The following is a 25,876-nucleotide window of genomic DNA, read 5'->3' on the forward strand; positions in this document are numbered from 1 at the left end:
GTACGAAATTGGCCGTAGGCTACGCTTAATCCATGGAATTCATGTAAAGATCAGTTTTCTCCGTCTGGGGTTAGAAAGGAGAATACGCCTTTTGTTAATTTGAGGACTTTGAAAAATGCAAATAAGCCTTTTAAATGAAGTAGTGTTTGAAGTGTATTTTAAAAACAAAACTTTGACAAAAATGTTGTTTGTAAAATGAACTTTGTAAAATTTTTTGAAAAAAAGCGGCGGCGCAGCTCGCGCCGCGCATGCGGCGCATGGCCGGAAGCAAAGGTGAAAAATTAAAATAATAAAAATTATTGGTATTTTATTTAATGTAAAATGATAAACCTTTGCTTTCACTTTTATGTTTTGCACCCATACGAGTAGGTCATTAGATAATATGGGAGAAAAGAAAGAAAAAAACCTTGGATTAGGATAGTTCTTTCTAAAATGATGTATGGACATGCTGTCAATCGGTCCCAAACAATTATTTTCTAGGTCATGGAGACGTGACTCGAACCAGAGAGCAGACAACCAAAATTTCAACAAAGGGAATTATAACAGAGAAAGTTCCACAGACAACCATCGAGCAAGGCTTATTCTGAATTAAACCTGAAGCTTTTTCACCACCCACGAGGGCGACAATACCGGACTGGCCTCAAAATCCACACCATCGATTTGCTGATCCTCCATGGCCGAGTGTTGCGGGCTCACCTTCTCTGTGGGATAAACCTTGACTCGCCATACCTTGAACGTCTGATCCAAGCTCGCGCTGTAAACCAGCAAGCCCTTCACCGTGGCCTCCCTCTCCAGAGTTGCCGCCAGGCATTTCACCGGTCCGTGGTGCCCGTCCATGACCGCGAGACAGGTGTGGAAGCAGTTCCCTTCCTCTCTCCTCCACACCCTGATGGTCGCGTCTTCGGAGCCGCTGAAGATCAAATCCGCCACGGCGGCCAAGCAAAGGACCGCGAAGTGGTGACCCTGCAGGAAACCTCCGTGGTTGAACCTTCCCGAGGTCTTTTCCTTCTCCCAGAAGTTGATGATCCCGTCGGACGAGCCGGAGTAGAGGATGCACGTGCTCGGCGACGAGGACAGTGCCAAGGCGTTGACCGGCGAGAGCTGGAACTTTAGCGTCATGGTAAGGATGTGCGAGCTCTCCCCGAAAACCCTCCTCCATATCTTCACCGAACCATCCGAGGAGCAGGTGAAGACGCAACCGTCGTCTTGGTTGATCGCGATCGCGTTGACGTGGCTTTCATGAGCCACGAACGAATCGACGCACCGGTTTTCCAGGATTTTCCACGCTTTGACTGTTTTGTCCCACGAGCCGGTGTACAAGAGCTTCTCTTCGTGGTTGTAAGCTAGACACGAGATGTAATCCTTATGTTTCTGATTCGAACTCTTCCTCGGAAACACGAAAAACGAGTTCTTCGGGGGTAGCGTGGCGATCTTCTTCGGCCGGAAGTTGTCCGCGGCCGAAACACCCCATACACGAACTCTGTGGTCCCCGTGTGCGGTGATCAAGATCCTCCCATAAGCTAAGATCGCCCAAACCTCTCCTGAGCTAGCTTTTATGTAACCCACTTCCCCGCAATCCGGTTGCCTCCATGCATGGATCCTACAGCTCTTGGTTCCTGTGAATATGAAGTCTTTAGATACCGCGAGAGAAAGGATGCTGCCTTCATGGCGGTGGAGGGAGGCTAGGCAATGGTAGAGAAGAGGTTGCGAAGGAGATGTGCGAATTGGCGATAACGTCCAAGGTGTCTCGGGGCTCATAGGCCGTGCCGGGATCGATGTTGTGGAAGCAGCAGAGATTCTAGCGGCCGGAAACTGCATATCATCGCGTTCGCTCGAGCTCCGGAGGTTAAGGACGCAGGGACGAGTAGGTTTCTCAACTTTCTTTGCTTCTTCGTCGATGTAGCTCCATAGCGTCATCTTCTCGTGGAAGTCCATACCGATCAAACCCGAAAGATCTGTGAGATTTCTTTCTAGGATTGGAGTTCGGTTGGAGCTCTTGGGATGGTTGGTTTAGGCAAGTAGGGAACTTCAACTGTGAGTGCACCTTCTTCAATGTCGTGAACAAACATCAACTTTTGTTCCTCTCTCTCTCTCTCTCTCTCTCTCTTAATCAAGCCATGCTGATTGCATGCAGTCAATATCATTTCAACACAAGATCCGGAAAAGGCAAGTGAAAAACTCAAGAAATCAGCTAATAAGCAAAAGGGAAATTCTTCCCTGGTAGTACTATTAAGAACGGTATAAATTCAATTTAAGATCCATGCACCATCACCGCATGTTTTGCATAAAATACTTATTGGTTAGGAGATCGTGTGGTCAGAAATACTGTCGGGCCGTCAGGCTACCAGTTTCTTAAACATAATCACTAACAAATCAGATTGTAGGCAACCAAGAGACAGATCTTTGGGTTTTGGCTGAAAGTTGGAACATTGAAGTGGGAAGGTGTGCGTGAATGCAGCATCTTTAAGGCCAATAAATTGGTAATGGTTTTCATTTTTCTTTTCACCGACTTTTCTTCTAATCAAATAATGGCGTAACCTACCACTTATTTACAAGGGAGATGGTTAGCAGACAGCTAGATCAGGGGGACAACTCACAGTGTGTCTAGCTTCACTTCATTTTCGGACTCGGACACCAACCAAAGCACTCATTTCAGAGGGAAGAGAGACAGTTGAGTTAGATGCCCTCTAGTCCTCACCAACCACACCCCCCGCCCCTCTTCTTTTTTCGGTAAAAGTACAGCAGAAGATTCACTTTAGTGGAAATATATGTTTTTTGGACCACTTAAATGCCAATTATTTTTTAAAAACGATTATTTCAATGCCAAACTCCAGCGAGTTTCGCCGGAACTTCCAAGTTAGCAATAAAAAAAAAAAGCAAAAAGTTGAAAACATTAAAAAAAATAAAAAATAAAATGAAAAAGAAAAAAGAAAGAAGTCTAGTGCAGCGACGAGGGCTGCCCTCACCGTTGTCGCCCCCACCATCGCCAGCAACTGTCGGTGAGGGGTGGGGGATGGCCGAGGCGGGTTGCCGAGCCCCGGCGACCCTCACTAGGGTCGGTGAGGCCCTGCTGTTGCCGGCCTCGCAAACCCACGGCGAGGCCGACCTCTCCATGGCGGCGTGCGGCTTGCCTCGCCTAACGATGGCCATTGTCGGCGATGGTGGGGGCGATAGCCCTCGCCGGTGCAAACTCAAGTTTCCCTTTTTTTTAGGCTATTTTTCTGTTTATTTTTATTTTTTTTTTTAAATAATTATTTTTAAATTTGAACAACCCACATGGACGCCACGTGGGTTGATTTTTTTTAAAAATTGACACGTAACATTAAGAATTTAATAAAAAAATGTTACGTGTATTGTTTGGCTGGAATTAATACTTAAATAATCATTTTTGGCCGAAATTGACACTTCGGTGTTCGTTTTTTCTCCGATTTGACACTTAAGTGATCCGAAAAAAAATATTGGCACTAAAGTAAGCGCCGTACACAAATATTGGCACTCATGCTGTACTTTTGCATTTTTTTTTCCTTTTGAAACTGTTGCTGTTAAACAACATATGGTTCGACCCTCTTCGCGCTACTTCGACAGCCGCCGGATGGTGAACAATTTCCTTTCGCTGCTTGTCGGCATCAAAATCCAAGGGACAAATACCATCAGTCGGAGTTCATCTTTCCTCAAGACTTCTGTTTGTCCCGGTGTTTCCGTGCACGTACTTGTTAACGTAACTGATGCAAGCGCCATGCTGTAATCACTAAAACAAGGACAAAATTTTGCTAGATGGTCTCTCGACGATCGTGGAACATGCTTTCTCTTAATGAGATGGGCAGATCAGCAAGCGTCATCTGGTGAGCAATGATGTGACGATACCAACTACCATGAACCATAAAAGGACTTGAGGGTATAGCTTGTGGTTCATAAATGGGAATGTGATTCGATCTCAGAAGATGGTTGATGGCACGGTTTGCCTCTATAACTTGGGATGAAATGGGGGGGGATCAAAAGTGTGCTGTTGAAGAAGTCAGCTAAAAGCCCAATAAGGCCGCAACCTAGGGTTTTTCTTTAAGTCAAGTATCCAAACCATGGCCCAAATCTTGCGGTTTGCCTATAAATGAGTTACTAAACACATGGAATGATAATATTTATATATGGAGCTCATTTTGGTGCCAATAAATTTTTTTGGATCACTTAAGTGTCAAATCGGACAAAAAAAGATCACTTTAGTGCCAACGGCGAAATATATCGGCCAAATAGTACATGTGTCTTTTTTTTGATTAATTTTTTAACATTACATGGATTTTTTTTTAAAAGTCAATCCAAATGGCATCTATGTAGCAGATTTCTTTGAAAAATCAGTCCATGTGGATGTCACGTGGAATTTTGACTTTTTATAAAATGAGTGAAAATATTTTTAGAAATTAAATTAAAATTTAAAAATAAGCCAAATACCTAATAAAAATTTAAAAAATAAAATAAAATAAAAAGAGAGGAAAATGCCAGGTTGCAGCGATGAGAGCTTGCAAGCTCTCATCGCCCACCATCGTTGGCAATGGCAAGCAAAGGGTGGGGATGGCTAGTTAGGCCTTGCTAGGGTCGGCGAGGCCTTGCCGTGGTTGGACAAGGATGACCTCACCTAGCGACGACCGGGCCTCACCCTCGCTAGGGTCGGCGAGGCTTGGCCATGGTTGGACCTCGCAGAACTAGGCAATGTTGAGACTCGCCGACCTTGGCGCGACCTTGCTTGCGCTAGCCACTCGACAACTCTCACCGACCATTGTTGGTAATGGTGGGCGATGGCGGGGAGGGATTGCAACAAAACATTTTCATTTATTTTTTAGTTTTTTAGCCAATGTTTTGGTTTTTTAATTTTTGACTTTTTTTTATTGCTAACTTGGATCTTTTGGCGTGCCACGTAGATGTCATGTCGGATTTCCAGTGAAACTCACTTGAGTTGACACTGAAATAATCTTTTTTTTCAAAAAATTGGCACTTAAATGATTCAAAAAAATATTGGCACCAAAGTGAATGCCGTACACAAATATAATCACTCAAAACGTCCTTTTGCCATTACTAAACAGTTTTATTTATAGCGAATTTTGTGCTTAAGACATCGTGTTAAGATAAAACTAGATGTCACCATTTGGAGTAAGATTAATGGTTATGCTCTAGTCGACTTTATATTCTTTTGCTCAAAACAGGACTCACTTCTTAAAAAACATTGTGAAGTTTTGATGGGTCGTGGGAAAATTACCAAAAAAATCTTAAACTTATTTTTTTTTTTGGTTGAAACCTAAGTCTTGTGTCAATTCAATTCTACAATTTTGTTTTGCCGATTCACTGCTACACTATCACAATTGTGTCATTTCAGTCTATCCGGTCAATTTTTCCCGATTGGAGTTGATATGGATGTCGACTGGCGACATAATATTTAATTTTTTTAATTTTTTTAATTTTTTTTGTTTTTATTTCTCTCTTTTTTCTTCTTCTTCCTTCTTCTTCCTCTAGTTGATCCGGCCATAGGCAATGGTTGGCGAGCTCGACCTCAAGTGAAGTTCGCCCCCTCCGATCAATGGCGAGGGTGAGCCTTGTCGTCGCCGGGTAGAGGAAGAAGAAGGAGAGAGAAGGAAAAAAAGAAGAAAAAATTAAAAAAAATTAAAGTATTATACCTTCAGCTGGTCAAAATTAGCCGAATGACCTGAATTGACATGATTACAAAAGGTTTATAATTGAATCGGTAAAAAAAAGAAGTTTAGAATTGAATTGATACAATTACGATAAATTTAAGATTTTTTTATGATTTTCTCAGGCCAGCATCTACTCGATGCGTTCATGTCCAACTCCACTATGGATCCACGCTCTCATGGAAAGGATGTTGTCACAGACAAAAGCATGCCAGTGACAATGCCTGGAACACCTAAATCGTGCATGTCGATTTTGGTTTTAAGAAGTTCGACGTTGTGTAATTGTCTTACCTACCCGTCAACTTTATAACGAAGTCGATCACGTAGAAAATTATCCATCATGTGCTGACCACGTTAATTAAAGCAGGTTGAGCTGTTTAGAGAAGTGATTTCTTTTATGATCGTCTATGTATCTTCTCTTATTAATTATTATTTTTTGGTATTTTCAGTGTTGTCCAGTGGATATTTTTCGTTCTAAAATAATTTTCCTAAATTAAAGCAATATCCGAATTTCCTAAAAGCACCTATGCTTTGCACTTGTTGTCCCAGAAAATTTCAAAATGCATTGTGAGTGGTTCCTTTATTGTGTTAATTATCCAATTAGAATTTGCCTTGGAATGGTACGTCCTAAACTTCGAGCATGTCGATTATTGGTTTTAAGCTAAGTTCGCGAGGTCATGACCATTGGTCCCATGAATTGTCTAGTAGGCTGGCGCCTCTTGGCGGGTCGCCAGTCCTTGGCCGGCCCTTAACAACAAAAACAGAAAAAAAAAAAAAAAAAATTTATGTGCCAACCATGTCACGTAAGACGGCTGACATCCATGTTATCAATTTTCGGCCAAAATTTGGCCGAATGAAATCAATTGGAAAAATGTTAAAAAGATTTAGGACTCAATTGGCATAATGGAAAGGTTTAGGATCGAAAGGTTTTTGTAATTGTCCCTCCAAACTAAGCACTGCGACTGGTGATTTGAAAATAATAGGAAGGAGCTCACTCAAAATCATTTTATTGTTGATTAGTGGATTAAGCTTTATCATACTACAGAAATCATTCGTGGCCATCCAGCCACTGACTTTGTCTTCCAGTTTTGTGCAGATTATGTCATTCCTCAAAATACTCTAGGACCCCACTTAATCCCAAATCACATTCCCATTTTCGTAAGAAGTAAGTGGCGGGATGAGTTAATCATCAAGTTGAAAATTTAAAACATAAGGTTAAAGCCAAAACCATGGTGAATAGATAACGGAAGAAAGCTCAAGACCGCCGTCGTCTTCTGCAGAAAGCTGGTCTGCTTTGAATGCCGAAACCAGCCAAGATTATCTTCAAGATTCCTCCCTACCGATCTCTACTAAGCCAGCTAAATCCCTTGCATGTGATCTTGATCCCATTTTTTGTATAAGTAGAGACGAGAGACCAGGAAAAAAAGGGTTGGTACCAAAAGAACAGATCATTACATAGAACGATGAGTTAGCACGATTACGACAACCCCACAAGAATTATGAACGTGACCTAGCAATCCTATCCACACAGTCCAAGCATCAACGACGCACACAGTTCCATCACGACTTGTTATGCTAATAATCTGTGGTCGGTGCATCATGTGGACCAAACTCACTCTCTCGCTCCTATCACGCCATCTTTTCTTTATCGTTCTTCTTTCTCTTTCTGTTTTTTTTTTCGTTTGCCGCTTCAACTCACGACCCCATCGATGTTTCCGGGCAAATGTTTGGCCAAGTCACATGGGAGAATCATTGATGAGCTTCACGACACTTTCATAAAAGCATGTTGATGACAGCGAGGATACTGATGAATAACAATATTTTTGTTGGGGGTTGCGATTTATACCTCCCTCGATAGAAAAATACAGAGATCTTGCTCCTCGATGAGCGAGCAGAGATCCGTGGAAGCGGTCTCGACAAGGGTCTCAAGGGGGCAGCATTCTCTGGACGTCATAGGGTTTTTATAGTTTATTGTGCTAATTATATTATTTCTTCCGCTGGATATAACCCTAGTTTAAAAGTGAATCGGGATAAATCTTGTGTCTCGATTACTCTTTCTTGTTTTTACGCTCAATTTTATTGTGGTTGTGCGCTGAATTCTACCATAATTTAAGTCAAAATCTAAGATATAAAAGAAGACAAAACACGGGGTGTGGGCTAAAATTTGGATATGCATGGACATGTCCGCATGGGCATATTCCCTCTATCCGCTCATGCATTATTCTGAAGCATAGGATAGGATTATGCTGAAACTCGTCCTCCATTTAATAAAGCTTGTTTTTATACTCATTAATACGCCACAAGTGCTCCAAGTGTCATTATATATACATGTGGCCTGGAGAATGACTTTTTTTTGTGCTATCTGAAGCATCAGCTTTCGCCTTCCTTCCATCTTTTGTTCATCTCACTCTCTCTTCCTTTGATTTGGCCCTCTCTTTACAGTAGCAAGAAACATGGCAGGGATTGCGTTTGGACGGTTTGATGACTCGTTCAGCTTCGGCTCCTTGAAGGCCTACTTGGCCGAGTTCATCTCCACCTTGATCTTTGTGTTTGCTGGTGTTGGCTCAGCCATTGCTTATGGTCAATCACACTCGACCCCCTCTTCCAAAAAGCTTTACTTGCTTTCATTTCTTCCATTCAAAAGTTCTTTTTTTTTTCATTTGGAGTCGAAACATCAGATTTAGCTATGGCGATTACAGCGTCAAGATACCCTAAAAAGAAAATGACCCAGTAAGCAAAACATTAGAAAAAAGAAGAAAAAAAAGTGCAGAACAAGCAAGTGACCTTCTGGTTTTTCCTTGTTCTTTGAGTGGAAAATAACATGTTCTGTTTTGGTGGATTGTGCTGTTACAGATAAGTTGACATCAGATGCTGCTCTTGATCCATCTGGGCTAGTGGCAATAGCAGTTTGCCATGGGTTTGCTCTCTTTGTTGCAGTGGCAGTGGGTGCAAATATCTCTGGTGGCCATGTCAATCCAGCTGTCACTTTGGGGCTGGCCCTGGGTGGCCAGATCACCATCCTCACAGGCATCTTCTACTGGATTGCCCAGCTTGTTGGCTCCATTGTTGCTTGCTTGCTTCTCAAAGTTGTCACTGGAGGACTGGTAATTACTTCACTTGCATATAGTTTGGACTTGTAAAATTAACCTAATGAAAGTGCATTTGACTGGTTGTGCTGCGAACAATGTCCTCAAACTAGGCAGAGTCGTGTTGATTTTGACTGAGACTATTTGGTTTGATAACTTAATGACATGCTATATTCCATTAAGGTTCCCTTGTTGTATAGTTTTCTTTCATTTTTATAATTTTGTGCTATGCTAGGGAGTTTTTTTCGGGTACATTAATCATGAAAGCAGTTTGTGCAAGCAGACTAGCTTGTACCATTTCTTTCTTTAAGAAGAACTTTCACTGTTCTCTGTAAAGCCAAAGATGTACCCTTCATATTGTTGTAAGGCCAGTGCAAGCTAATGATTCATATTCGGTTTAATTGATTTGTTGTTGTTGTTGTTTTTTTTTTTTTGGTTTTAAACACTTGGTTTAAATTATTTTGCAGGCAATTCCTGTTCACAGTCTTGCAGTTGGAGTTGGAGCGATCGAAGGGGTGGTCATGGAGATCATAATCACCTTTGCATTGGTCTACACTGTGTATGCCACAGCAGCTGACCCAAAGAAGGGCTCATTGGGAATAATTGCCCCCATAGCCATTGGCTTCATCGTCGGCGCCAACATCTTGGCCGCCGGCCCGTTCTCCGGCGGGTCCATGAACCCAGCCCGTTCCTTTGGGCCCGCCGTGGTCAGTGGAGACTACCACGACAACTGGATCTACTGGGTCGGGCCCCTCATCGGAGGTGGCCTGGCGGGACTCATCTACGGAAACGTGTTCATGCACTCGGACCATGCACCTCTTGCCAACGAGTTCTAAGTTAATCAAATTAAACCATGTGTGCGCTTACAATCCCACTGTTCTTGTAATAAAAGAGAGAGGAGCAGATTCTGCTGCTCTTTCTTTTCTTTTTTCTCTTCTTTCTTTGTTTTCAGCTTTCTCTGATTTGGTTGTTGTAAAGCCTTGTGTTGTGGTCCATTGTCTTGTCAAGAAAATGAATGAAGTTGGTGAGCTGTGGAAAAAATGTCCTTTTCTTCTTGTGACTTGCTTTTTGATTTCCTTTTGCTTGTGATAATGGGGGGTGAGACCATCTGCGAGAGAATGGCTTCACATGGTTTGGACACATGCAAATTATTGATGGAGTTGACAGCTTTTTGGATCTAGGATGCTCTCAGTTTCCTGCTATGTGACCTTTTCTTTTTCCTTTTTCCAATTTCCATGCTCACAGGACATGCCATTATGAGATACTAGGATGATTCTTTACCTTGGAGTGAAGTGAACACTGATCCAATTCAAGGAAAAATGGAGGAGCATCTATCCTGATGAAACAAGATGCATTTTGGTCATACTTAGTAAAGATTTATCAGATCGCTTATCCTACAATAGTAAAGACATAAATAGCTGGACAAGTAAGCTTCTAAAAGACCGTCGTCATAGTCTATTCACACTTCCCCTTATTAGTTCACACCTTGGAGAAGCGAAAGATGTCTTAGTTGAACTTTTCGTTAATCCCCTTTGTACAGGGAAAAGTTCTGCGTACAAGATTAACTAGTTTCCAAATTATGTACAGCATATAAATTTTTTTCTACCCATTGCTGATAAACCTTTTATAGACACAAATTATATAAACTGCAACAGGAAATTCATTTCAGTTCAATAGATTGTGAGGAACTATCCGATAGTCTCGTAAAAAAAAAAAAAAAAATAAAAATAAGAATCGAGCTTGCCAATTCACGATGCAGTACATACAAAATACGTATCATGAAGACTCCGAAAGTGACACTTTCTCATATTTCCATTCATGAGCCTTCCACTCAGGCAATTGTTGTATGACAACCTACGAGAGAATGAAAGAGGATCCATTTTGTTTATGAATATCCGATTGAAGAATAGTTAATAAGATAGTGAAACTTTCGAAAGTAGTTGCTCTAAATGTAGAAAACATGAGGAAAGACATCTTTACCAGCCCTCTAGAATCTGGTTTACCAACTGTTGTTTGACATGCAAGCCTATAATTTTTTGGTTTCTGCAGAAAATACACGACATTAAGCATCAGAACAACGACTGATGATTACATTTAATCCACCAAAACAAGAAAAACAGCTCATAGTCCCTTAAGGATTCATGGATGCTTCTCTCCGGCCCCATTGGACAGGACATAACACTTGAAATAAAGTCCCATTAAGCATAGAAATAGTTTCTAGTCCTAGTACATAACTTGGGAAAATCAACAAAGATCAAGGGAGATGCTTATTGCATTATTGAATTCATGTTTATTATAGACTAAAAAGCTGGAATTCCTGTGATTTGCGATTTGAGTGCCACAGCTGGTGCCAAGTTGCCACAATGAATTAGTTGATGTAGATCGTAAATGCTGCGTTGGCAAGTTGCTCATCTAAACAATCGGAACACATATTGCTTACCTTTTTAAGCTTTTCCTTCTCTTTGTCCGTGACAGGGCTTAGTAGCTCTTTTCCTTCAACAACCTAACACGAGAACCGAAAATTCCATGTCAGGGATCCTGTTTCCTCATCACCTTAAATGAGTCACTCGAATCGTGCAACACGGGCACATTTCTATTAGGCTTTGTTGATGTCATTTCGAAAGTAAGCACTGTTAGGCAGGTGACAACTGCAGAGAACCAGTTCACTTCCTCAAGCTCTATCTCACCAAGGAGACTAATTGAATGGGAAGCTAGTCCAAACAATTTATGGAGTAGTTATCATTAGGACCAGATCCAAGCATCTATAAGGCATTACAGCAACAAATGTGTTAGTATTGATATTTCATTCGACCCTGTTTGGTTTTTAATTCTTAAAGTTCACTGGTCTATACAGTTCATTAACTTTCTGTAACCAAACTCGAACCCATGAAACTGTTTTCAGAAACCATAATCTAAGGAGAAAGATGCGAAGGAAAAAACCGACCTCAACCATACAAGTTGCACAAGTTCCTCCCCCAGCACAATTCAACAAAGGTCTAGCCTGAAGATCATCACAAAAAACCAACATCAGATCAGCCCAGACTCAAACACATAAAAATGCTAGAACATTTGCCAAAAATGGTCCACTCATGCTTACATAGGGACCATACAACTCAATGTTGGAATCCAACATGATGTCCCTCAGTTTTTGCCCGCCACACGCCGTGCGAAGATGAACGTCTGGAGTCCCATCCGGAAGCAAAACCGACTGACAAAAGTTTCCACCAACAAACACATTCAACCTCAAATGGGCAATCTCAAGTTCTCAACTTTAACAGAAAAATCACCTTAGAAAACGTGAATATCTTCAATTCCCCTTTTTCCCCTTTTGGGACTTACGCTGACAAATGCGAAGTTCACACGCGGCGGTTCCTCTGGAGCTGCAGTTTCAGAGCCGCTCTCGGGGACGGTTCCAACTGCTCTGATCCTGCTTCTTGAGAAGCTCGTCTGGCTCCTGAAAGGTTCGAGGTGGTTCCGTCGAGGGCGTGAGCGATGGCTGAAGCTGGGAGTGAGAGAGAGAGAAGCTAAATGGGACGAGTTCAATTGGACGCTACCCATTGCTTGAAGAAGAACGAAGAGGTTCTCCGACTGTTTGGGGGTCTGCTTGATATTTGCATGGAGATTGGTTTTGGGTTTTGTGGTGATGATACCTGTTCGCCTTATCCAATGCAAAAACCTGGGGATACGAGGAAACAACAATCTGGTTTCTACGTTACACCCCAACTGTCTCATAGTTGAAATTTCACTGGCCGGGCCCGGAACTTCGGTGTATCGCCGGTCTCTCCACCGACATCGTAATGGAGTTTATGATGATGGGCTCAGCCGTCGGACAGTTGGTATTTCCTTACGTCTCAAAATCCGACTCCATTTAAATATTAGAAACTCAAAAAGATAAAAAGACGTATGAAGCTCGGTTCGTTAGATACGTAACTGAAATCCTTACTTCACTATCCTCATAAATACGTTCGTTAAATTGAACAGTATTCAATTTCAATCGAGATAGAATCATCTAATTTTAACTTTGGCCAACAAACTATTAGTATTCTACTCGAATATTTTTGAGGTGCTAACCTTCATTTATCAAGCTCAATCGAAATTGAATTTTTTTTTTTTAATTTGCACAATCAACTCCTAAACTTTTACTCGAGAGTACAACCGAGTATCCGATCATATTGAAAAAAGTGCAACTTCAAGCCTCATTTAGGCGACTATAAGTAATTTTATTGATATCTTTTAATTGTGTTGTTTTTTTTTTTATAAAGGGATAGGATTTGATTTGTGATACTTTTTCATTTTTGTTATCATAAGAACTGGATTGTCTTAACTTACAAGTTTTATTTAGACGTGTAATTTTGGGTCCACGGCAATCAATTACAGACTTGTTGGAGACTTGGAGTAGGAAATATTTATAAAAAATAAAAATATTAAAACTCGCATAAATTTATCAGAAAGGTTTGTAGCAGTCCGTTGGGTTTTTGCAAGCCGGATGTTTGAAATGCTATTGTACTTTTAACTCGGACCGGTCGGGTGAGTAGGTTCATCCGGTTAGGCCCCATCATGGGCCGACTTGGGACTTCTAACCTTTTAGGCTAAGTAGCATCGACATCCACACGTGATAGGCAACACGATACGACACGACACGCCGACACGTCATTTTTTAAAAAATAAAGAATTTCGATAAATTAGGACACATTTTATATTAAATGTATATTTTTATAAATACATAATAAATTACTATATATAAAAATATCAACTGTGAGTTTTTTCTTCTGTTAGAGATTCACGATTAGGTAAGGTTGGGTATGTATATTAATTTTGGAATGGCATAGTATATGAAAATTTACATTTTGCCCATAATTAATTGAAAATGCTTAAAATTGACTCGTCCGTGTCGAAATAGTATGTCGGGATGCTAGACTCGCGTGTCTGAAACGCTGATTACGTGTCAGTCGCATGTTAAAAAGTGTCGAGAGAGTATTGGATACGACATGAAGGCCCTGAAGAGGGTCGGTGCTTCCTAGCTTCCAGGCCGATCCCGACCGGGCCCGAACAATGAACCGGTATCCGCTAATTTGCGCGCGACTGTAGCCGGTTCGGCGTTGCAGCTCCAACGGGCAACGTGGTCCACACGCGTCGGCGACTCACTGCGCTCACCACCACGCACCTGTTTCTTCTTCTTCTTACATCTCTCGCCGCACCTCGGAGTCGCGTCGTGATTCACATGGAAGTCTCGATTTGATTCCCCTCGAATCAAATCAATGCACATCGCTGCTAATTCCCATATAACCTGTCAATCTAGCACTTGAACCTTCTCGCGAGATCGGATTTGACTGATCGGCTGACGTCGGTGACGGAATTTATTCATCCGATTCGGCGTGAATTCGCTTGTGTTCCTACGGATATTTTCCCCTTTTCTTTTGGGGGAGTTGAGCTGAGATGGATTCGAGCAGGAGAGCGGTGGAGTCGTACTGGAGATCGCGGCTGATCGACGCCGCGACCTCCGATGAGGACAAGGTCACGCCTGTTTACAAGCTTGAGGAAATCTGCGAGCTCCTGCGTTCTTCTCACGCCAGCATCGTCAAGGAGGTTTCGGAGTTTATATTGAAGCGGCTCGATCACAAGAGCCCCGTCGTCAAACAGAAGGTAGGTGATCGGAGTGTTGCTTTTCTGATTGGTTTGCTTTCGTTTCATTTCACGTTTTGTATGTGTGGAGCTGATCATGCACCCGGTTAGTCCTGCAGAATCAATGAGAGTTTGAATCTTGAAGGAACCTTGTTCACGCGAGTGAAGAAAAAAAATGGTTGCAATGGATCATTTTCAGGAAGTCAATTAGACACAAGCATGTAAAGTATTAAGTACTGGATCTCCTGATTTTAGTTCTGCGATACATAAGAGATTGTCGTGGCATCTTAAGCTGTCTGAAGACTAGACCATACATATATCTTAAATTTATGAAGGTGGATCAGATCAAGAGAGTAGGCAGCATCTAACTTTTGAATGCTCTTTTTCTAAACAAGTGTGGGGGGTTGGGAGGAGGATTAGTTGAACTAAAGTAGAGTTCCGAGAGTTGTTGGTGGTTGGAGCTCTAAGTTTGTTTGGGTTCTGCAACAGTTGAAAGGTAAAGCATTTGTGAGGACACTTGTGATATTGGCCTGGAAAAGATCAATTTACTTGATTTGGAAAGAGAGGAGTGTTGTCTTCCATAATGGAGATGCAGATATCAATACATGGAAGGGGGCCTCCGTTTGATTCAGATAGACTTCTTCTTTGTGATCAATGGAGGATTCCTGCGGTTTAGTACCTGAGTTGAGCTATTGGTTTGCTTATTAGCTTCTTGGGATATGTTTGTCTAAGCTTGTTTGAAGGGGAAATAGTTACTAGTTGGTTCTCCTGGTTTGAGTGATTTTCTTGCTATGAGTATGATAGTGCTCCTGAATTTGTAATACTGAAGGGCATGTAATGGGTGTGCTCCTCCCACAATCGTTTCGAAGTCTTGAAATCGTTTACTTTATCCAAAAACAAAAGATTATGAAGGTGTGGATAATTATGAGAACAAAGGGAATTTCTCGTGTTGAATCTTTTGACTGACCATGAGAGTGCTAGATTATTGAACGCAGCGAATTGCAATCAGGACGTTCACTTTTCAGTACGAGTTTATGGGGTGTGTCTTAGAAGTAAGGAGAAAAGGTTTTACCTCTTGCAGGTTGTGTGTGTTGTTTAGCTGACATGCTGGAGCACAGTCAGCTCTACAAGCTCTGTTATCACGCTGTGTTGTTCCTCGAATGTCTATAACTAACTCAAATCAGAACAAAATTAAATATGACTGAGACCGATAACATTTGCACGGCGCCCCATTCTTTTTCTGTGGACATAATATCCATCCCTGCATATTAGGCGTCTGTCAACTCAGATTTATCACGATATCTCCCTGCAAATAGGCATGTCTCTTGTGCAGGTTAATATTAGAAAAAACTTGTCTGTCTGCAGCTTTGTGTATATCATGTGATTTAATTTGGAGCTGTTTCATTTCTTTTCCTAGTCCAACATACTTGGTGAGGTGATAAATTATCTAAAGCACCTTCAAATGCTTAGGAGCTACTATGTCTGACTTCTGCACATCCTGGACCAAGTTGAATATCTCTTCCGTTTCTCGTGTCTTTAATAAACTATAAATAGCGCATAGGAAGTTTTAACTCTGACACAGATGAATAACCAGTAAATGGCTTCTGCAGGCTCTTAGGTTAATTAAATACGTGGTTGGAAAATCTGGTTTGGAGTTTCGCAGGGAGATGCAAAGACATTCTGTTGCAGTTCGACAATTATTCCATTACAAGGGGCATCCAGATCCTCTTAAGGGGGATGCTCTGAATAAGGCTGTGAGGGACACAGCTCATGAGGCAATTTCTACCATCTTCTCTGAACAGGACAATAAAGCAGCACCCACTGAGGATCTTAATACAAGAATTCAAGGATTTGGAAACACTAATATTGAAATGCCATCAGAAGACAAGAAATCATTTCTCAGTGAGGTAGTTGGGCTTGGAAGTGCATCCATCAAGCAAGGACTCGATAGTCTCACTCAGGGGCAGTCATTTAGAAGGAAAGAAAATGGCAGTTATAGAGGTCCGAATCTTCAGAGATCTTTGACAATAGAAAGTGATGACACAAATAAGTATGAACCAGTTGAAACAGGCAATGAGGCTCGGTTGGGGATCTCAACAAAACGGGCCAGTGGTTCCTGGAATCCAGATATGAGAGTGGCAAATACAGAATGGACCAATGGGAATTCTACTTCCAGTCATACCGAGAACAAGACTCGTGAAGAGCGGTTGTTGGAAACTATCGTAACATCTGGTGGTGTTCGTCTACAACCCACTCGAGATGCTACTCATGTTTTCCTTGTGGAGGCAGCAAAATTGGATCCAATGGCCATAAGCCAGGCCCTTGAAACAAAGCTTCAGTCTCCTCAATGGCAGGTATTCATTTTGGATTATTACTTTCGTGTCATTGAGGCAGTAAGAATTAGAGATGTAGAAAACCACTGGTGGCCACAGTAAAAAAAGGTTAATTTCCCATAGTTGTAATCTTAAAACAGCCATCTAGAAGAAAATCGGCTAAAAGATTCCTGGATATAGGATCACTCAAAAGTGTATGGATCGGGTCGGGTCCGGTCTCGAGTCCGGAGCGTGGATGGATCTCTCATGATCAACTATCAGTTAGTCTTCTTCGTGAAATAAGGTCCAGGATGTTGAAACATCGGTGTGGCCCATGAAAGCTGTTCAACAGGTTGTAACATATGAGCAACAAAAACTGCCACTCAGCTATAAAATGATAACTCTTTTTCCGGCATGTAATTGTCCTTTTTTTTCCATCTGGCTGCCAAAAAGACAAATTATACTTTCATCATAAATATACTTCATGAATTAGTTGCTTTTCAGGTTCGTGTGAGAGCTATCTGCGTGTTGGACTCCATTGTGAGGATAAAGGACAATGAACCCTTCTCAATTGTGGCTTCTTATTTCAGTGAAAACAAAGAACTTTTGATTAGATGTTCTTTGTCTCCGCAAGCTTCTTTGAGGGAAAAGGCAAATAAGGTACCCATCCTTCTATTATTTTGAGATCTTCTGTAGTTTCTTTCCATGTCTATGGTGTCAATTTATGGGAAGGAAAAAGGCAATTGTTTACTTTTGGTGTCATCATGTGCAATGCGGTTGATCTATTTGGCACCAAAATCTTAATTGAGTGTCATACGTGTTGAGCTAGAGCTCTGTATTGTGAGGTGAGAGACAGTGGAAAGTTGTAGACTCCATCTATGCAAACCTCTTGAGTAAATTGTGAGAGTGAATTGATGCTTCTTTTAGCTAGTTAAATGAAGATAATATTTCTTCGCGTAATGATTATCAAAGCTCAACATGTATCAGGGAGTGCTTCTTACTCCTTTTGGTTTTATCATGACTATTAATCTCTTTTGCATAATGGAAAAGGTCAAGTGCCACTTATTTTTTTATGAGTATGATCATAAGAGAAGAGACTGTACTCTAGCCTTACCATCGCTATATTTTACTGTTTCATTCCATATGGGGAGAATTCCAGTACTTTTTTAATGTTATTTCTGTTACCAGTTAGTCTGCGGACTCAAATGATATATGAGGTAGCACACATCCTCCTTACATCTAGATTCTTGCAACTAGTTTTGTCAATATATGTTTAGCCCAAAACTTCTACAGTATGAGATTGATTGCTCGGCATTATGGCTTTTCTTCACTCATGCATTTATATAATAGCATTATGGTAAAATCCTGATGTATAATGTTTGTTTGCCCTGTTGCAAACAGGTCCTTAGCTTTTTGGATGGAGAACGGGTAGGTTCTTTGGCAATTGGTTCAGGTAAGCCAGTGAAGGCTGAGACTGCTACTGCAGTTCAGATGCCTGATCTAATAGATACTGGCGAATCCGATTACATAAATGGAACAAATGATTTAACATATATGCAAGGTGCTGCAAACACTGGAAGCTTGACCAAAGAGGTGACCCCTTCCATCTATGATTTGCTCGGAGATAATGTTGGGTCTGGTGTGAGCACCAGTGAAGAAAGAAATGATGATGATCCCTTTGCCGATGTCTCTTTTCACAGTGGCCAAGGTCAAGACTCTACTGATGATATCTTTAAGGGGATGACTATTGATGATAAGCATGGTGTTAATCAAAACCATGTAACAATCAACGAAAATAGGCCTGAATTATTCGATATTTTTGGGTCTTCTGACATCTCTTCAGAGCAGGTAAATCAGAGAAATGATGTCAATGCTTTGATGGCTGGCTTGTCTGTGAATGAGAGTGAGGTGAAAGGAACTCCTGCAATGCTATCTGAAGCCATAATGTCAAATTTAAAAAGCAATCCTGGCTATCAGGTCTCTATTGATACATTGAACAGAATTGTTGAATCTCAAATGACTGGCATCAGTCCCAATGCCATGCCTCTCTCCTAGCAGCCTGCCATTTAGCATACCTCCTGGGATGATGTTTAATCCTGCTTTTCCATCACAATCCATAAATTATGTTGGGATGGGGAATTTTCTCGCTCAGCAGCAAATTCTAGCAAACACGTCTAACTTCCAACTTAATGGGAATATGAATGCTCAGGGCGTTGGCACCAGTCATGTTACCCGAGCTAATGGCAGTCATTCACCACCCTTCCCTGATATTTTCCAGGCAAATTTTCCCACTCAGTCTCCTAATATGATGGGGAGCAACTTGAAGAAAGAGGGGACAAAAGCATTTGATTTTATCTCGGTAAGTATTTTTTCTCGTATGATCTTCTTGATAATCATTTTCATTGACTGGCTACTTACTTTGACCTTGAAGTCTCTGAGTGAGAGGAATTGTACGCTTGTTAAAGTCATCTTTTGGATGGTGAAGGTGGATTCTTAGTAAATTTTGGTTGAGTTGCTTTGACTTATTCTATTCATGCTGGAGATTTCAAATGAAGGTAATTTTTGGATGGTCGTGTGCTTGTGTCTTCTCTTGCAGGATCATCTTGCTGCAGCTAAAGATTCAAAAAGGACACTTTAAGGATTTTGAGCGTAACATTTCTCAGAAAGCACTTGCCAATACGTCAAAATCGCCTCGTAAAGCTTGAGAAGGTGACCAAAGCAGCTATCTACTTATAGAGATGGTCATACGTCCCTTTCATCAGAATACCATTAACATGCACAGCAAGTACGACTTGGTGACAGATTTGAGTGGAAGTCACAAGCAGAATGACCATTAACCAGTGAGGAGCTATTTCAAATTGCTTGCATAGTTTTGTAATGTAAATTCTGGTTGTAAATGTTGGTTGTTCAACAGTATGAAAGGCATGAGTCATCTATGGCAGTTATCGACTTGTCAAGGTCGTAATGCCGTTGAGGTACGTAAATGAGCAAAGTGCAAATTGTCTATTCTGAGCCGGTGAATTACCCATTTGTGTGTTTGAGTCGGTCTCTCTTGTACCATTGCATTTCTCTGCCTCAAACCAATAAGCGGGTCTTCTCTCCAGTCATTGATCGTTCTCAACTTTGTCCTGATCATTTTCCTAAGAAGTTGCATGCCTACGCGAGGAAAGGTTCATGTTCTCCTCGTCTCATTCCTTTGGATTTCCATAATTGCATGATGCAGAAGAAAACATTCTAGCCAAACAAAAGTTGGCCACAACACCGGTTCAGGACCCAATAAAATCGTTGCTGCTGTGTAGTGTTTTGGATGCAACGAGGCATCAGAGATGCAACGAGATGAGAGATTACATAACTCCATGGAAGTAGCATAAGCTTTGAATTTTGATGAATTGATCTTATTACTTTACAATATTTCAGATAATTCATGTTTATGTGTGGCATATACGGCATGCTTCGTGCAGCAAGTCGCATCCTAGGTTATCTTTAGGGAGGAGTCTTCAAGGTTGCTCCACAAACGGACTTCCATCTTCTTAGTCCTGTTTAATTGCTTGACAATGTCCAGACGTTCTTTTGAATATGGAGAAGGGATCTGGTCACAGCAATCGAAACATTATTATTAGAGCGTGGCAAAGAAAAAAGGCATTAGCGAAGAGAAAGATCGGTATGCATTACCAGTGAAGGTATGTACTTCTTGATGGCGGCTAACATGGCAGCATGACCCACAGCAGATACCTGGCGAAGTCAAACATACAAGTCAGGACCAAAAAAGGCTAATAATAGAAGTTACATGGAGGAAAATGACCGAAATCTCAGCAGCATTTCCCTTTATGCGATTGTTCATGTCATCCAGATGATGTAGCAAATGGCCTTTGTTTGAATGTTCAAGCCAAGTTCAGAAGCACCAATAGCAGCGGAAGGGATAGGAATGGCCGCCCGGGTGTGCAGCCGGGAGCCCACATGCATGCATGTTTATTATGCACATTTTGTCCGTTATATGAGTCATTTGACTTAGAAATTCGAGAATGTTATGCTGCTTATAGTTACCTACGATAGCTAATCATAACTAGTAAATGATGCACCGGATTTCATAAAGCAGAATCATTAGGAACGAAGGCAGTCGAGTCTCCTTCCCTCTCGTATTCCATTTTGCAAGCCTAAATGTGGCGCTCAGCTCACAATTTTTACGCAGAGAAACGAGAGAGCAGAGAGCTGAATTGGTACTCACTGGGATTAGCATCAGTATGGTGACTGGAATGAGTGTTGCAATATCTTGTAACGTTCTCTTTACCTTCTTCCTCTCTCTCGTTGTGATATTGTGGCCCCGCATTTGCTTAAGGAGAAGCTCGAGCGACAGTGTGATGTCTATCCAGAGTAGCTGGGTGCCCATCCCTATATTCTGCCAGTGAGCATGAGATTATATCAGAAGCTATTCGCTCACGACGATGAGCTTGCATAGGCATCATGGGGCTTACATTACTGGCAGAGACTAACTTGATGCCAAACTTCCTGCAGAAGCCTTCATCCCGGGCATTGGTCTTAGCATCTCCCACCCTGTCAACAGTGGCTATGGCAACTGTCATGTTTGAGCTACTATCCTGCAATTTGTTGCCAAGACAGGTATATCAAATAGGATCATGATGTCGACGGAGGTAATGTTTGGAATCCAGAGCTAAAATGAAGGTGTACACCGCAAGCTGAAGCCAACATCATGGATCGTTAGACCAAATAATGTTTCCGTATCAATCCAAATATGTTGTTAAGAGGGTCGGAGAGTCTTTGGTAAACATTCCATTGCTGCATCCAAAGGAAATGATGCCATTCTTACTAAAACAGTAAGGTTTATTCCAAGTATTACATCATTTCTTCTTTGGTAAGTTCTTCCCAGTCTCCACATCATTCGGAAATATTCAGATTGTCGACATTTTCTTATTGAAATTGTATGTTGAATCTTTGCTTCTTTCTGTTTGGTCTAGATGTTATGATCCTGGCTGATCGGCCCACTTCCATGACCATGATAACAAAAGAGTTTTCCCCCACTATCCCTCGTGGATTGTCAGAACTAAAACCAATTCCTTCTATGGACATCTTGAGATCTTTGCAGAGGAAAAAGGAAGTAGACACAGTTATGACTTGTGTTAATTGAAGGGATAGGGCATACCTTTGTCGATCTGGGTACATGCTGAGACTCGCTCTCAAAGTGTTCTTGCGTCATTGACACGCTTGCTTCATGCTGTGCCTCCAGCACTGTTGATAACGCCTTCCGCTTAGCTGCTGAAGTCAATGTGGGGTCCGATGCACCAGTTTCTGCTGCCTTAGAAGTTTTGCTGAAAACGCCCACATTTTCAGAAATAAGTAGGTTTCATTTGCTTCAAGAAATAACGGACAAGACCACTAGCATAAATAGCTTACCTGGATCTATCATATACCACCCAATAATCTTCTAGACAAGCACTCAGCAGGCTTTGGCTGCAAAGTTAATCACAGACAATTTCAAAGTCGGTTTATCGCTAGAAATTTAGGAGGAAAAGCAAGAAGCCAAAATGATGGATTCACTGATCTAGATTACCTCCTGAGTAGAAATGCCAGCAATTCTGAATCTAAGGGTTGCAATGTTGAACGGCTGAAATGAGCGAAACCAGAGAAAACATCATAGCAAGTGGTAAACACCCGAGACAGAATAATCTCTGTCTCCGCCTGGATGACATGCTGTTTGGATCTCTTCCTGTCTGGACTGCTTGCATGTGAAGCATAAAAGTCAAGCCATCCGATTTCATCAATTATCAACTGGGGAAAGAAGAGAGAGAAAGATTTCAAACATTGAAATGAACATCTCTTCCCATTCTGAACTAGGGTTTATGGAATCTGACCTCCATAAAAATCTGATACATCTGCACCGAAGAAAATCCGGGGTATATGAAGATGATTCCACACTCCAAGTAACTACACAGACATGAAATCTTTTCTGAATGGGGAACACCGAAAAGCATGTGAAAACGACCCTATAGCTTTCTAGTGAAGCAACACATACCTGAGAAAATCCTTAACCTGCTCATCCACTTCTCTTATGCCCATTTTAGTCAAGTATAGTCTAGTTCTTCTTCCCAAATATGCAAATAGCCCAAGAATTGCTAAATTCTCCGCTTTGACCTGCCACATAGTTATGAACCAAACCCGAACTCCAGTCTTAAGTATGAGACTCATTTTCAAAGGGACTGACATTATTCACCAGGACTGATATTGTTCACCAACCCAAAGTTTTTAATCATCATAACAATTGTTTCCATCCCTAAGAACTTTCCTAGAATTACAAACTGAGATTAAGGTGGATAATGTTACTGAAGCTCCTGCTACTCGACCTAAAAATAGTGATCTCAGTTTCAAAGTCATCTGTGAAATTGAAGCGCTAACCTTGTCACGAGAGTCTTCCATGCACGAAACAAGAGGTTCTTTCTGAAATGCAAGTGAAAGCTTCTTTTGAGCGAGACCAATCCAAAATTCAAGCTCTTCACTCTCCTCGCTGGGAAGGAACTTCCTCCCAAAATGTGTCAAGAAGTCCAATTCAAAACCAGCTTCAGTTGCTAATTGATGCCCTTTTTCCACTGACACAAGGCCCCGAGAAAGTTCCATGAGCTCAAGCAAAATAGCATCGATGGACATTGAAAGCATGCGGCAGCTTGACTGCCGGGGACCTAATTTCGCCACTGCCGAACAGCAACTTATTGCAATAACAATTCCTGCTACACCACTGGAGAATAATCTTTTAGGATCATATTTAGCATCATAGAATAGCCCCTTTTTCAAGGTTCTTGTAGTATGTTATCCATGGATAGCTGCGGAACAAAAGTTGTGCAACAATGGAGTCCACGACCATACTTATGAGAACGTTACAACTCTATTTCTTAATAAGCAGAGAGGTAAGATTGGAGTTACAGTACATTTTCTAACAGGAGAAACTTAGGCTTCTCAAGGAATAAACAGAAAAGGCAACACTTGGAGATTTTTTTGCACTAACCTTCCTGCATATTCCACAGACCACTTCTTCAACAGAGGAATGAAAAATCCAGCTACCCGTGGCAATTCAACCTCCCTAAACCATACTACTAGTTCGGTGTGCTGTTCGCTCAATTGACTTTCTATGCACTCCTTTATCAAGTCCAGCCTCGGGCTCAAGCTGATGGATGTGAGATGTAAAAGTCAGATACTGGACTAGCGGCGAAATATAATGAGGAGCAAGTAACTAAGTAAAGCTGTCCAAACAAAATTTTACAATGTTAACAACTGTACCATTGACCAAAAGATAGATTCTTTGGAGACAAACTGGCTTTAACAACTTGATAAGATCTCATTGACAAAAATACATGGTGGACCAGCAAGGGCAACAATAGACTTCCATCGACTCCAAACATACTGGTTCGACTTTGATTTAGGACCTGAAACTTTGAATCGCTGCTTCCTTTTTGCTCTATAGAAGTATGGTAGAGCATGATGGCATGAAAGTGAAAGAATCAAGACTCACATCTCCCTGACAACCGAAGGATTGTTGCTACGCTCATGAGAGAGCAAAATCTCCACCTCGACTGCCGTCGTTAACATACCATAAACTGCTACCTGTACGAGATTTACAAATGATGATCCTTCCAAAGAATGCAACCCCTCTATTCAAACTAAACCACCACTTTTAAGATATTGTTAAGAAGTTATGGACACATGTATAGATAGGTGATTGGGTATACACACTGAGAAGACACATCTGAATAATCACAGGTATAGCTAATAAGTGGGCTGGAGATACCTGATAAGAAATCCTTTTATGCCACTGGTGCACATCCTGCCCGAGCCAAGCCATCGAAATCTCGGCACTGCTTCCCTCCAATTCGAGGGATTCAATCGCAGCAGAGAAGCTCTTAGCGGATTCGTGGAGCACCCACACAAGACAATTTACCCGGTTGAACTCCATTTTCTTACTTTGACTTTTCACAATTTGACCCCAGTTCTCAACGATGGTCTCATCAGTGGACAAGGAAGCCACAGATGACAGTGCCTCCAAGGAAAACTCCCGTGGAGAAGGGTGATACGCAAGGAAGAATTTCGAAGAACTGAAGTTGTTTGAGCAACCATAATTCTCACGGTCCTTCCTAATTAATTTCGACGGATTCAATGCAGTGGCCTTAATCTTTGGTTTCTTGTTTGAATGAAGCGATTTTCTGTGAAAACCCTCAAAGGACAAAAAAATAATCACAAAAACAAAAATCGTGATTTACCAGTCACAACATGATCACCATCATGAAAAGGTCAAAAAAAAAACACAGGATGAACATACAGCATGAGAAAGCCACATCTACCCACGTACTTTCAGCCTTCAAAGTTCATAACTTTTTAGCAGTTTTTCAAAGATCAAACATTTATATTCAAGTCATATAGGCAAAATAAGCAATCCCCTATGATTTATCCACCTCTATGTTTGTTTTCTATAAACACATTGAATAGGTATCTAGCCAGTCACCAGCACACCACAAGGTTCACATCCCATTTCCTTTCTTCTTCCTTTTCTTCCTTCTTTCTGGTCCATAATCACATCAAAAAGCTATCTTCCCATGCCAAATATGGGTCACACAACCGCATGGGTACGATGGTATACAATGAAGTTTTGAGTCAAAATGAGAGAGCTTACGAGTTGCTGAGAGGCTTGGGGAGTTGCAGACACAAATGAGAAGCCATTAAACACGAAGTGAACAAAAGGAGCAAACATTGTAGTGTCTCCCCCAATATATGCGACGAGGATATGCCTCAGCGAAGCCATCGAGGTGCAAAAAACAATTAGAAATAGGGGTCTTCTTTTTTGCGCTCCAGGATTTTGGAAATTTAAGAATATGTTAACACTGTGAGCCAAAACCAAGACTCTTTCTTTTCTTGTTTTTAAACCAGATGACCAGGAAGAGCTTATCCACAGACACGGAAGGTGTTCAATGTTTGTGTCGAATTGATGTTCATATGCGCCACTTGGGTTACAGATGCCTCGTCATGAGATATTGCAGCATAGGGAACTTCCATGTAGAGTCATCCATCACACTTGTCAAACCTTGTCCGTGTGTTTGATAATCTCAAAGCAGTGTCGACAAGAAAAAACCAAGAAGTTCCCACAGAAAAAAAAATAGAAAAAGGAAGAAACAAGAGGGAATTC

At 41.4% G+C, this 25,876-nt stretch overlaps 5 protein-coding genes across 10 annotated transcripts; 2 read left to right on the forward strand and 3 right to left on the reverse strand.

Moving 5' to 3' along the window:
• Positions 1–503: 503 nt before the first annotated feature.
• Positions 504–2,068, reverse strand: LOC115737410 (protein JINGUBANG-like). The gene has a single exon (XM_030669530.2). The coding sequence runs from the start codon at positions 1,933–1,935 to the stop codon at positions 589–591; it is 1,347 nt and encodes a 448-aa protein (XP_030525390.1). The 5' UTR covers positions 1,936–2,068; the 3' UTR covers positions 504–588.
• A 12-nt stretch (positions 2,069–2,080) lies between these two features.
• On the forward strand, positions 2,081–9,794 carry LOC115737413 (aquaporin TIP2-1). Its single transcript, XM_030669534.2, has 4 exons — positions 2,081–2,099; positions 8,083–8,255; positions 8,529–8,779; positions 9,229–9,794. Exons 2-4 carry the CDS (start codon positions 8,129–8,131, stop codon positions 9,595–9,597), a joined length of 747 nt encoding a protein of 248 aa, XP_030525394.2. The 5' UTR covers positions 2,081–2,099; positions 8,083–8,128; the 3' UTR covers positions 9,598–9,794.
• Positions 9,795–10,098: 304 nt separating this feature from the next.
• Positions 10,099–12,431, reverse strand: LOC115737414 (photosynthetic NDH subunit of subcomplex B 3, chloroplastic). The gene is made up of 7 exons (XM_030669535.2): positions 12,101–12,431; positions 11,859–11,969; positions 11,706–11,762; positions 11,202–11,264; positions 10,742–10,804; positions 10,528–10,615; positions 10,099–10,407 (listed from the first exon to the last, which is right to left on the reverse strand). The coding sequence occupies exons 1-6, from the start codon at positions 12,317–12,319 to the stop codon at positions 10,538–10,540; spliced, it is 591 nt and encodes a 196-aa protein (XP_030525395.2). The 5' UTR covers positions 12,320–12,431; the 3' UTR covers positions 10,099–10,407; positions 10,528–10,537.
• A 1,348-nt stretch (positions 12,432–13,779) lies between these two features.
• Positions 13,780–19,802, forward strand: LOC115737408 (protein MODIFIED TRANSPORT TO THE VACUOLE 1-like). The gene is given in 6 exon segments (XM_030669524.2): positions 13,780–14,404; positions 15,994–16,737; positions 17,200–17,355; positions 18,097–18,744; positions 18,746–19,054; positions 19,292–19,802. Coding segments are annotated over 6 exon segments (2,106 nt in total). The 5' UTR covers positions 13,780–14,197; the 3' UTR covers positions 19,334–19,802.
• Positions 19,803–19,826: 24 nt separating this feature from the next.
• On the reverse strand, positions 19,827–25,533 carry LOC115737430. Of its 6 annotated transcripts, none has more exons than XM_048273591.1 (14): positions 25,367–25,533; positions 24,488–24,899; positions 24,212–24,303; positions 23,708–23,866; positions 23,104–23,440; positions 22,724–22,842; positions 22,563–22,635; positions 22,262–22,479; positions 22,105–22,161; positions 21,854–22,019; positions 21,168–21,290; positions 20,984–21,091; positions 20,368–20,427; positions 19,827–20,284 (listed from the first exon to the last, which is right to left on the reverse strand). In XM_048273591.1, the coding sequence occupies exons 1-14, from the start codon at positions 25,411–25,413 to the stop codon at positions 20,168–20,170; spliced, it is 2,088 nt and encodes a 695-aa protein (XP_048129548.1). In that variant the 5' UTR covers positions 25,414–25,533; the 3' UTR covers positions 19,827–20,167. The 6 variants fall into 6 exon arrangements, 4 of the variants coding, with proteins under 4 accessions (XP_048129548.1, XP_048129549.1, XP_030525413.2 ...); XM_030669553.2 differs by having other exon boundaries at positions 19,828–20,284; positions 20,921–21,091; XR_007197306.1 differs by having other exon boundaries at positions 20,234–20,284; positions 21,173–21,290.
• Between the last annotated feature and the right edge of the window lie 343 nt (positions 25,534–25,876).

This window comes from Rhodamnia argentea, chromosome 2, assembly GCF_020921035.1.
Source record: "Rhodamnia argentea isolate NSW1041297 chromosome 2, ASM2092103v1, whole genome shotgun sequence".
Taxonomy (NCBI): Eukaryota; Viridiplantae; Streptophyta; class Magnoliopsida; order Myrtales; family Myrtaceae; genus Rhodamnia; species Rhodamnia argentea.